The sequence below is a fragment of the Cinclus cinclus genome, chromosome 14 (assembly GCF_963662255.1).
Source record: "Cinclus cinclus chromosome 14, bCinCin1.1, whole genome shotgun sequence".
Lineage (NCBI taxonomy): Eukaryota > Metazoa > Chordata > Aves > Passeriformes > Cinclidae > Cinclus > Cinclus cinclus.
Window position 1 is genome coordinate 5,181,824 of NC_085059.1, and position 11,913 is coordinate 5,193,736.

The window sequence follows — 11,913 nt, forward strand, 5'->3', positions numbered from 1 at the left end:
CTGTGCTCAGTAACAGTCATCCACAGGAAGGACCCTGACCCTGAATCGGGAATCCCACCTGGAGAATAACATCCAGGTTATATCTTTCCTCTTCCTGACAAGCAGATTGATATTATCAATGCTGCCCGGACCATTCCTCTACATGCGGCTCAAAGATGACAGAATAGACGATTGCTATTCTTGCTAATGTGCATTATCAGGGGGGAACATAAAGGCCGAGAGCAGAATGAAAGGAGAAAGGGGAAGTTACAACACCCAGAGAAGCCCCAACAAAATAAACGCATGTACTTAAGCAAAGAAACGGATCCTATTAATAACCTAAAGGTAATGTCCTCAAAACTTAACCCTTCCATTCACAAGAAGCTAGCAAGACAACCAGTGTTCCATGTCTTGAAGCACAGTTACACTCTGGCACTGGATGAAAAAAAAAAAGAAAGCCCTGCTCTGAAAATCTCCATCCAAGGGCAGTCTCCCTTCTCCTGCTGCTCCCAACAACTTTCAGGCCCTGCATCCACCACGCCTCCAAGCTACTCCAGAAAGAAGCAAATGCCAACAGAACACCCTTAAACGAAAGTTCACCTTCATTTTCGGCAGACCAACCTATGCAAGCGAAGGACCACGGTGGGAATACTTGGTGCCTGGCGCAATCCTTTGCTGCGGACAAAGATCAAAGCATGGATAACGCAAAGACTTTTCCTGCTGACCCCCACTATGCACCATGCACAACGATAAAGGCTGAGAGCAACGTGCACACAAGTTCCACGCAAAGCCATCAGCATTTTGTTCGACACATTCAACCTATTCAAGCACAGGTGCTGTTGGGAAGACACGTGAGCCTGCTAAAAGGGTGAATTTCTTAATAATGCGATACATCCGTCCAGAAGATCTTGTACTAACAGGAACACAGAGAGCACATAGCACATGGGACATAAAGGAAGAATACCTGGAACCTGAACAATAACCAAACTTCCGACCTAACCAAGAGACAGCCAAGAGCAGCCTTCTCCCTCCTTCCTTCTTCACAAACTGGAAATCTGAGGACCGACGCCGTGTTCACAAAACAACAACGGACACGAGTCTTCAGAAAGTCACCGAATGAAACGTCACCTTGTTTTTAAACCAAATCTCATAGACAAGCCAGAGGGCACGGCGCGGGAAGAGCAGGGCATCATCAAGAGAAAGCGCTAGGAGGAAACCTGTGCAGAGAAACTCACCGAGGGAGCGGCGGGATCGACGGGAAGGGCGGCGGCAGGGTCCTCGTCCCCGAGCAGCGGCGCGGGCTCGTCGGGCAGCGGGCGGGCCGGGAGGGTGTCGCAGCAGGCGGCGGCGGCCGAGAAGCGCAGCCGGCTCTCGCGCGAGTCGGCCGTGAGCGACACCTCGTGCGAGTAGGACTGCAGGAAGGCGCGCACGCCGTCGATGCCCACGAAGTGCGAGACGGGCACGCCGCGCAAGGAGGCGCCGCTGTCGGGCGGCAGCAGCTGCTGGCGGCGCCAGCGGCGCAGGCGCAGCGCCAGCAGCAGCAGCAGGAAGGCGAGGAAGAGGCAGGACACGGCGGCCACGGCCAGCACGAGCCAGCGCGTCAGGCTGCCGGCCGGCTCGCCCGGCGCCGCCGCCTCGTCGGCCGCGCCGCCCAGCTCGGCCAGCAGCTCGGCCACGCTCTCGGCCAGCACCACGCTCAGCGTGGCCGTGGCCGACAGCGCCGGCCGCCCGTGGTCCTTCACCAGCACCACCAGGCTGTGGCGCGCCGCGTCGCGGGCCAGCGGCGAGCGCGCCGTGCGCACCTCGCCGCTGTGCGGCCCCACGCGGAACAGCCCCGGCTCCGTGGCCTTGGCCAGCTCGTACGACAGCCACGCGTTCTGACCCGCGTCCGCGTCCACCGCCACCACCTTGGCCACCAGCGCGCCGGCCGGCGACGAGCGCGGCGCCAGCTCCACGACCGACCGCGCCGCGCCCGAGCCCCGCCACGCCGCCGCGGCCGGCGGCGGGTACAGCACCTGCGGCGCGTTGTCGTTCTCGTCCGCGATCAGCAGCAGCACCGACACGTTGCCGCTCAGCGCCGGCGCGCCGCCGTCCTCCGCGCGCACCCACAGCCGCAGCTCGCGCACCTGCTCGTAGTCCAAGGAGCGCAGCGCGTACAGCGCGCCCGTCTCCGCCTGCACCGACACGTACGACGACAGCGGCGCGCCCCGCACCCGCCCCTCCGACAGCCGGTAGCGCACGCGCGCGTTCTGCCCCCAGTCCGCGTCCGTCGCGCGCACCGTCAGCACCAGCGCGCCCGCCGCGTTGTTCTCCGCCAGCCGCGCGCTGTAGCGCTCCTCCGCGAACACCGGCGCGTTGTCGTTCACGTCCAGCACCCGCAGCGCCAGCACCGCGCTGCTCTGCAGCGACGGCGACCCGCCGTCGGCCGCCCGCACCGTCACGTTGTACTCCGACACCTGCTCCCGGTCCAGCTCGCCCGCTGTCACCACGCGATAGTAATTGTCAAAAGATTTCTCCAGCCGGAATGGGACATCCCCTTCGAGCGAGCAGCGCACCTCGCCATTCGACCCCGAGTCCCGGTCCTGCGCGTGAAGCAGGGCCACGACAGTTCCTGATGGGGCGTCTTCCAAGATCTCTCTCAGCGCCGACGACACTGTGAGTTCGGGCGCATTGTCGTTCACATCTGTTACCGTAACCAGAACTTTGGCAGTATCGAAAAAGCCTCCCCCGTCATGTGCCTCCACGTCAAATTGGTAGGAATCGCCTTCCTCGAAGTCCAGGCTCCTGAACAGGATGATCACCCCCGTGTGGCTGTCCAGCTGGAAAATCTTCGATGCTTTCTCGGTAATTTTCTGAAACGAGTATTTAATTTCCCCGTTCAGCCCCTCATCCGAATCCGTGGCCGTGACGGTGACGAGGACGGAGCCCACGGGCACGTCCTCGGGCACACGCACCGTGTACTCCGCCTGGCTGAACACCGGCGCGTTGTCGTTCGCATCCACCACTGTAACACGGATCCGAGCCGTGCCCGTCCGTGCCGGATCGCCGCCGTCACTCGCCCTCAGCACCAGCTCGTGAAACGCCGCCTCCTCCCGGTCCAGCGCCTTCGCCAGCACCAGCTCGGGACGCTGATCGCCGCCGGGGCCCGCCTGCACGGCCAGCGAGAAGTGCTCGTCACCGCTCAGCTCGTAGCTCTGCAGGGAATTCCTGCCCAAGTCTGGGTCGTGAGCATGTGGCAGGGGAAACCGCGACCCCGAAGCTGTCGCCTCAGTCATTCTCAATTCTTTTTCCGCGTCTCGGAAGCTTGGCGCGTTGTCGTTAATGTCCGTGATTCCCACCTGGATTTCGTACATCTGCATTTCCCCCTCCACTATCAGCTCACAGCGCAGCACGCATTGCTGCACACGCTCGCACAGCTGCTCTCTGTCGATCCTCTCCGCAGTCACTAAATGTCCCGTCTTCCCATGCAGAGCAAAATACTGCGTCCTACCTCTTTCTATTAAGCGAAAGCCGCCTTCGCCTAGGTCCGGCAGCTGCAGCCCCAGGTCCTTGGCCACGTCGCCCACGAACGAGCCCTTGGGCATCTCCTCGGGCACCGAGTAGCGCAGCTGCCCCCACGCCGCCTCCCCCGCCGCCAGCAGGATCACCCAGAGCAGAGCTCGCTGCCGCCGGCCCCAGCGCCTCCCCACCGAGAACATCTCCGCCGCGGCACCGCCGGTATCGCAACTGTTCAAGCAGCTCTCCGCCACTGACTAGCGATCCGGGCTCCTGTACAGAGGTGCTTCTGCAGTCCCCTCCGCCTCGCTTAATCCGGTTTCGCAGAGAGAGTATGGTCGCAGACCGTCCGCCGCTAATCCTGTCAGGTAGCCAGCAACCGGTCGAGCGGGTCCGCAGCGGGCGGGGCTGCAGCGCTCCGAGCTTCCTCTCGTTCCTCTCGGTCAACAGCGGCGCCCGCAGCCTCCTCCCGGCACTGCAGCACCGAGCGCTGCCCGCCCTCCCTTGCCCACGAGCAGCTTGCTGGGGTGGCTTAGTAGGCAGACACGTTTCAGTTTTCTCCTGCTGACCCCTGCTTGATCATCCAGCTGATGACGTGCAGACAGAAGCAACACGCCTCCTATGGTTATGTGATTTTCACCATAAGGGAAATTGTTTTTATCGTGGTAATACCACATAGATAAAAATCTCACGTAATGTTAAGTTAGGAAAGCAAGGACTTCTAATGAAAAAGTCTGGAAGCACAAATCCCCCCCACAAAGCTTTTATACTACTCGTGTTTGAAGCACTCTCTGCATTACCTTTCTACGGATCGAAACAGTGTCAGAGTCTAGAGAAACAACTCGTGAACAGTCGCAATCCCCTAATACCACACTGCACGTCCTTACTTTGCATCCGCACATACAACTACCATACAAAAGTTTGCACTGCTCCCCTTTCTATGGGTACGAGGTCGGAATTTTTCATTACAAGCTTATGTAGCACTGAACCCACGGTGAACCGACACAGAGCCTTACTCTGACCACTCAGTCATAGAGAGGTTTTGAAATTCTGATTTCACCCGACTCAGTAGAGCAAGCTTTTCTACAGCAGCCATCACTCAAAAGACGAGAACAAACTCACAGAGGTGGAGCTTCCTATTTCATTGAGCCACATGCAACTTTCTCTCAGAAGTCATACAGCATAAAAACATTTACCAGCGGGTTTTCTCCACCTACTAAAAGTCAATAAACGTAGCTACGACGAAAAAAAAAAAACCAAAAACTGCCAGGAATGAAGGTTCTCAAATACAAACTCCTCATGGACGTCTCATTTTACATAATAAGGATCCGCCTCCTACTATCACAAAGCAATTCAGACATAATTTTTTCCCAGGGAAAAGCATTAAACTGAGCCAGAATATGAGATTAATAAAAAGAATTTCAAACCTCTACATACCATTCATGGAGCAGAAATAGAAAGGAAAGAACGTCGCTCTAACCATACAAGTCTAAAAGCTAATGTGGCTGTAATTGCCATTTGTGAAGACTAGAAGACAGCAAAAGTAGCTAGACATGGCACGATTTAATGCATTATGGGAAAGCGCAAAAGGGCACGAAAAGATCCAGAAAATAAAAAGCAACCCTCATGAGAATACTGCCTATACCACGCCGTAGGGGAATGGTTCAGAGAGGAAAAACGTCAAGGACTTACAAACCTGCGGTGCGTGGGGATCAGTGGGCACCTCGCCCTCGGCGACGCTGCTGCTCGAGATCTGATTCTCGCAGGACTCGCCGCCCAGAAGCTCCTCCGCTGACAGCACGGGCACCGGCGGCGGCGGCGGCGGGGGCCAAGAGGCCTCGGGCACGGCGCGGGCCGGCGCCGCCACGCACAGGTTGTAGGAGTAGGGCAAGGTGCCCTCGCAGAAGTCGGCCGGGAAGGCGGCGCCGGCCACCGAGAAGCGCTGCGCGCCCAGGCAGCGCAGCACGGCGGGCGGCCCGGCCCGGCGCAGCCGCGCCAGCACGGCCAGAGCCACGCTCAGCACCAAGAGCGCCGACAGCAGCGCCAGCGCCAGCACCAGGTAGAACTGCAGCTCGGCCGCCGCCGCCTCCTCGGCGCCCGCCGGCCGCTCGCTCAGCTCCGGCAGCGCCTCCTGCAAGCTCTCGGCCAGCACCACGTGCAGCGTGGCCGTGGCCGACAGCGGCGGCCGCCCGTGGTCCTTCACCACGGCCACCACACGCTGCTTGGCCGCGTCCCGCTCGGACACGGCCCGCGCCGTGCGCACCTCGCCGCTGTGCGGCCCCACGCGGAACAGCGCCGGCTCCGACGCCTGCACCAGCTCGTACGACAGCCACGCGTTGCGCCCCGCGTCCGCGTCCACCGCCACCACCTTGGCCACCAGGTAGCCGGCCTCGGCCGAGCGCGGCACCACCTCGAACGCCGTCGGGGCGGCCGCCGCGGCCCCTCCCGCTGTCGCCGCCGGCCACAGCACCCGCGGCGCGTTGTCGTTGCGGTCCAGCACGAACACGCGCACCGTGGCCGTGGAGCTGCGCGCCGGCGCGCCGCCGTCCTGCGCCCGCACCGCCACCGCGAACTCGCGGCACTGCTCGTAGTCCAAGGAGCGCTGCGCGTACAGCGCGCCGCTCCGCGCCTCCACCGACACGAGCGGCGCCGCGCCCGCCGCGCCCGCGCTGCCGCCCGCCAGCCAGTAGCTCACGCGCCCGTTGGCGCCCGCGTCCGCGTCCCGCGCCTGCACGCGCAGCACCAGCGCGCCCGCCGCGTTGTTCTCCGCCACGTACGCGCTGTACGCCGCCTCCTCGAACACCGGCGCGTTGTCGTTCACGTCCGACACCTCCAGCGCCAGCTCCCTGCTGCTCCGCAGCGCCGGCCTGCCCCGGTCGCGGGCCACCACCGTCACGCGGTGCTCGGACGCCTGCTCGCGGTCCAGCGCGCTCGCCGTCACCACCTTGTACGAGCCGCCCGCCGACGCCACGATCGACAGCGGCGCCTCGCCCGACAGCTCGCACCACACCTGACCGTTCTCCCCCGAGTCCGGATCCTTCACGTTCAGCACGGCTACCACGGTGCCCACCGGTGCGTCCTCGGGCACTGGACTCGACAGAGACAAAATTGTGATCTCGGGCGCGTTGTCATTCACATCCAGGACCTCCACCACCACCTTGCACTGTGCCACCAGACCGCCACCGTCCCTTGCCTCCACCAGTAATGTATAGCCTCTCGTGTCCTCGAAGTCCAAAGCCTCTTTCAGCGTGATCATTCCCGTCTCCGCGTCCATTATAAACTTCTGAAGCACCTTGGCAGGCATTTTTCCGAAGCCGTAAGTTATGCGAGCATTGTTGCCGCTGTCGGCGTCGGAGGCGGAGACGTTTAACACTCTCGACCCCGGGGCAGCGTCCTCCCGCAATCTGGCACGGTACCCATCCTGCCCGAACACGGGTGGATTGTCGTTGGCGTCTGTCACATTGACGAGAATCTTAACAGTTCCGGATCTAACTGGATCTCCGGCATCGACCGCCGTTAGTACCAGTTCAAAAGAGCTCTGCTTCTCCCGGTCCAACGCTTTCTCCAGCACTAATTCGGGCTGCTTACTTCCATCAGGGCTCTCCTTCATGACCAGAGAGAAAGACGGGGTGCTGGTGAGTCGGTAAGTCAGCTGCGAATTGCTCCCTGAGTCAAAGTCTTGGGCACCCTCCAGGGGAAAACGAGCACCGGCGGGAGTCCATTCCCCTATATCAAATTTAAGAACAGCGTTGCTAAAGGTCGGGGAGTTGTCATTCACGTCCTCGATGGACACCTCAATGTGGAAAACGTTCAGCGGGTTGTGCACCAGAGCCTCGAAGCTGACGGAACAGGTCACCGACTCGCCGCACATCTCCTCCCGATCCAGCCGCTCATTCACGTACAGGTTCCCGTTCTCCTCATTCACCGTGAAGTATTGCTTCTCCTCGCTCAGCCGCAGCCTGCGCGCCGGCAGCTCGTCCGCGCTGAGCCCCAGGTCCCGCGCCAGCGGCCCCACGAGCGAGCCTCTGCCCAGCTCCTCGGGGATGGCGTAGCGGACCCGCTCGGCCGCCGCCCGCCACCACAGGCACAGCAGCACCGCGGCCGGCAGCGCTCGCCCGCCGCCCGTGCCGAGCCTCCGCCCGAGCCTCACCGCCATTCTCCGCCGCCACAGCTCGCCGCGCCGCTGCCTCCCGCCGCTGCCCCGCCGCTCCCTTCCGGCCGCTCTCGCCGCACACCGCACGGATCGCCGAAAGGCAGCGCGGCGAGGCCGCTCGGGCCGCACTCGGACGCCGCTGCTGCCCGCCTCTCTCCGCCTCTCTCCGCCGCTTTCCGCCGCCTCTTGCCGCTGCCGCCGGTGCCGCTGCCGCTGTGGCCGGCGCCGGGCGAGCGAGCAGCCTGCGGGGGCAGGACGCTGCGGCGGCGGCGGCGGCGGCTCCAGCGCCGCTCGGCGGCGGCCAACAGCGACACCCGGAGGCGCCGCCGCGCCGCTGCAGCCGCCGGATGGCCGCGCTCAAGGGGGCCCGGCTTTGGGCGGGGCTCAGCGCCTGAGCCGGCTCCGGGCTCTCTCCTTCATTACAATCAACAAGCGCGGAAGCAGATGCGATTAAATCTGAGTAGGCGTTTTCCATACTTTCAGATCATCTCCTTTTGTTGCAGTGAACAATCGGAAGTAAATATGCCAGAGGAGTAAAATCAGCTACTCTTAATAAAATCGAGGTGAAACTGTCAGAAGAAGAAGCGACCGTATAGCTGGGGAAGACTTTAAAAGCTCTTTAGCGCTGCGGTATATTTTGAATTGTTATATTAATTGGGAAAAATTAATAGTCATAAGGTTATAGTTGCGTTGGAATAGTCAATAATATTCTGTAACACATTGAAGCAAACGTCTTTTCTCCCTTGTCCTGGTTTGGCTGTGAAGCAATCTTTATGGTCGTGTAGTCTACACCTCACTACTCAGGTTTCTCAAAGCCCCTTCCATCGAGACTCTGAACCATTTCAAACATGGTACATCAATATCTTCTCTTGTCAACCTGCTCCTGTATGTCACCACTCTCACTGAGAAACATGTTTCACCTATGACCAGGCTTAATCTACCTTCTCTCTTTTTCAAACTATTGACCTTATCCTATCAAGATGGGCCCTAGCAGAAGCTTCTCTCTGTGGAGACCCAGAGAGGCATTCCCAGTTAAGGAAAAGGAGACGCCTCCAGCCCTGTGCCCTCTCCCTGTCCGTCAGCCTTTCGGTCACTCCCACCCTGTTTTCCTGTTGGCCCGTGCCCTAACCCCACCCTTGTGACACCCCCGTGTCCCCTGGTAACTGGTCTGTAAGGGTTCTTAACCTGGACCCCCTCAGCCCCTCTTGGCCTTTTCTTCTCTAAACCATGGACAATGCACACACGTGGCTCAAATAAACATCTCTGTGAAACCCCTGCATAAGGCCCTTCCTGCTCCCTTACTTGCTATCACCCCAACAACTAACGGATACAACATCTCTCCACATTTCTGTTATGCATTTTATATAGCAAACATCACAATAAGTTCTTCCCAGCTCCTTTTCATCTCACGCTCAAGACCTTCTCTCTGCCCATCTACATGGCAGAGGTGTTCCATCCCTTTGAAAATGTTTGTTTTCCTTCTCTGAACATACTTTAACAGGTCTCACAAAAACACAGTGAAGACAGAAAATCTGCCTTGTCCTGCTGGCCACACTGTTTATTGTGCAGCCCAGAATATGATTGACTTCCTAGTCTGCAGGAACCCACTGCCAACTCATATCCCATTTGTCACCCACCAGGACCCCAAATCCTCCTCCAAAGCTCTCAGTCCCTCAAGTTTGTACGGAAAGGGGATTGCCCTGACCCAGGTGCATGATTTTGCACTTGATCTTGTTGAACTTAATAAGGATGACAGGAACCCACTCCTCCAGACTGCCGAGGTCCCTGGGGATGACATCCCATCCTTCTACTGAATCAATGGCACCACTTAGCTTGGTGTCATCTGCAAACATGGAGAGGGTACTCTCAATCCAATTAGCTGTGTCACTGATAAAGATGTTGGATATATTGGTCCAAGTACAGCCCCTTGAAGACACCACACATTGGTAGTTTCCAGCTGGACATTGAGATACTGTCTACAACTCTGTGAACTCCACCTGCACTTGGAAAATAGGAAGAGATGGGACCTTTCACATGAGATCAGATACCCCGAGGTCGCACTCAAAACAAAAAGCAAGGCACGAGTAATTTCTTAAGCACAAGCTAAACAAATTGGATGGTACACATCTAATTTCATTTCATGAAGTCATCATCAGCTCTCGTGTTGTTTTTCCACTGTGTGGCCTGTTACCTTCCCTACAAATAAAATTCCCTAAATGTACACACTTTATAACGGGCCTTGTTCCTATACTACGAGAAAATATGAGAGACTACTTTTTTGCTTTTTCTTCATTTGCTTTACAACAAAAATCCTCGTTTAGGTGATTAAAGGGAGTTTTTGCTGCAAAACAACACTTGCATCTTCCAATGAAAAATGTCTTTTCTCCAGAAAGGGGGAAAATGAACCATGACCTTCCAGGAAACAAAGTCCTGAAAGGAAGTGTTAAATACAACTGTGAGAAAACTGTGTATCATAATGTTCCAGAGACACAGAGGTGGATAACGGAGGATTCACACAAGAATCACAAGCCATTCTATTCAGATATCATTGTTCCAGGTACACACGTTCTAACACCTTATTGTCAGAGGACTGCCATTGCCTTTCAAATCGGGCAAATCAGGATCGTAAGACAAATTATACAGGCCTTGGCAACAGGCATGAAACCAAACCACTGCTCATCCAAAAACACATTGATCCACCCCTCTTTTCCTGGTTCTGAGCAAATCCCTTGCCTTCCTTGCTCTGCATTCACAAATTTTGGTTGCACTACGGGTAGTACCCAGTGTTTGGCTGCACATCAGCCACAAGCAAAATAACACAAAATTCTGTGACATTCTAGGGAAATAAGGGTGTACCAAAGTCTTTCTGCTGGCAGCCGATCACCTCCATGGATGAACATGGATGAGAACACCTCCCATGGCCTGATAATCTGAACAGATCTCTACTTTCTGGGACTATGAGCCAAGCCAAAGCCTACTTGTAGAACATAAGAAACACGAAAGGAATAGGAAAGCCACAGAAGAATCGTGACTTAACATTTCAGACTATGTCAACTATAGCAAGTTCACAGGAAGCATCATCTACCTTGCCTAAAGTACACAGGAGGATCACATGGGACTTTACACCAAAGACCACAAGTGTGGTTCTCTAAGCAATTTATTCAGAAAACAAGAAAAGTGCACAGGACCGTAACTACGGGGATAAAAACAGGGGAAATGGAATGTTTATACCAGCCTTTCACACTCTTCAAACTATACCACAGCAAACTCTTTTACCTGCCTTATCTCTGTGCAGGCAGAAGGCTTCAGTGTGTTCAAACACCACCCAACAGGAACCACTTTGCCAACAGACACCATCAAAATATATTTCCCACACAACTGCTCCTTATGGAGAGTAAAGATCACAGCACAGGTCCACAAATACGAACTTCTCTGCTCACTCTCATTTCAAGGAATGTGAAATGCTCAAGCCCCCAAACCACAATTTCCTAACAAAACTACCATCCCATGCCCTCCATTTTCCACAAACAAACAGTTTAAATGCTAAAAAAACCCCAGCAGTTACTTACATGAGCAAGATCCATTAACAACATCTGACGGTTGGTCAAGGCTGGAAAAAGCTCAGTACACCTAAGACAAGACTTTATATACTTTTTATATACTTCATATACTTGTTATATATACCATTTTTTCCCACAGTCTTACAAGCACATACAACGGGAAAAGTGACAGTTCTTAGACACAGAGTCTTTGAAGCATGTTTGTGCTTCCATGGATAGGTCTGCAGACAAGTCCATCTAAGTCTGTATCTGTTTGGGATACAGGAGAAGGGGAAGTTCTACAGGTGGCACAGATCTTGGCACTAGAAATGCTGTGAAAGCACTCTGAGCCAAGTGGAGCATGCAATCCCCTCTTTTCTTGCTCTGAGGCGAGTCTCTCACTGATTTGCCACTGACTTCTCACCATGAATATTTGACAAGAAAGAGTGTTTACTAAAGTGATGCTTTGCAGAAAGGCACCTCTCGACGTTTTTTCCTTTAGATCTGAAACCATGAAAGGCATGTACAGGACAGTCGGCAGCTCTGGCAGACGTCATCTTCCACACGGCCCACCTTCAGCTCATTAGATCAAGCGAGACTACAAGTTAAAACATGCACAGTGGAAGGGATCATACCATACAGCTCCAGATGAGCGCTCAGAGTAGCTACATAATTCCAGTATTTATTAGGTTCTAAGTGAAGTGTTTGATCTTCCCAAATCTTCCACCATGGTATTTGTTGTAAGTA

At 56.1% G+C, this 11,913-nt stretch overlaps 2 protein-coding genes across 2 annotated transcripts; both read right to left on the minus strand.

Annotated features, from left to right (window-relative positions):
* Nucleotides 1-856: 856 nt before the first annotated feature.
* Nucleotides 857-3,677, minus strand: LOC134049798 (protocadherin gamma-A10-like). The gene is made up of 2 exons (XM_062502471.1): nucleotides 1,215-3,677; nucleotides 857-892 (listed from the first exon to the last, which is right to left on the minus strand). Exons 1-2 carry the CDS (start codon nucleotides 3,675-3,677, stop codon nucleotides 857-859), a joined length of 2,499 nt encoding a protein of 832 aa, XP_062358455.1.
* A 1,436-nt stretch (nucleotides 3,678-5,113) lies between these two features.
* LOC134049799 (protocadherin gamma-B5-like) lies at nucleotides 5,114-10,517 on the minus strand. Its single transcript, XM_062502472.1, has 3 exons — nucleotides 10,484-10,517; nucleotides 9,333-9,470; nucleotides 5,114-7,983 (listed from the first exon to the last, which is right to left on the minus strand). Exons 1-3 carry the CDS (start codon nucleotides 10,515-10,517, stop codon nucleotides 5,114-5,116), a joined length of 3,042 nt encoding a protein of 1,013 aa, XP_062358456.1.
* Between the last annotated feature and the right edge of the window lie 1,396 nt (nucleotides 10,518-11,913).

What these genes read in the sequence shown, in the direction of transcription:
- LOC134049798 (XM_062502471.1), bottom strand. Translation starts at nt 3,677, where the DNA reads ATGTTCTCGGTGGGGAGGCGCTGGGGCCGGCGGCAGCGAGCTCTGCTC. An exon ending in TCGATCCCGCCGCTCCCTCG is followed by an intron (nt 893 to 1,214) that starts GTGAGTTTCTCT and finishes TGTTCCTGTTAG; the next exon opens with TACAAGATCTTCTGGACGGA.
- LOC134049799 (XM_062502472.1), bottom strand. Translation starts at nt 10,517, where the DNA reads ATGGAGGTGATCGGCTGCCAGCAGAAAGACTTTG. An exon ending in CTGCCAGCAGAAAGACTTTG is followed by an intron (nt 9,471 to 10,483) that starts GTACACCCTTAT and finishes CCATGTTTGCAG; the next exon opens with ATGACACCAAGCTAAGTGGT. An exon ending in GTGCAAAATCATGCACCTGG is followed by an intron (nt 7,984 to 9,332) that starts GTCAGGGCAATC and finishes GGCCCCCTTGAG; the next exon opens with CGCGGCCATCCGGCGGCTGC.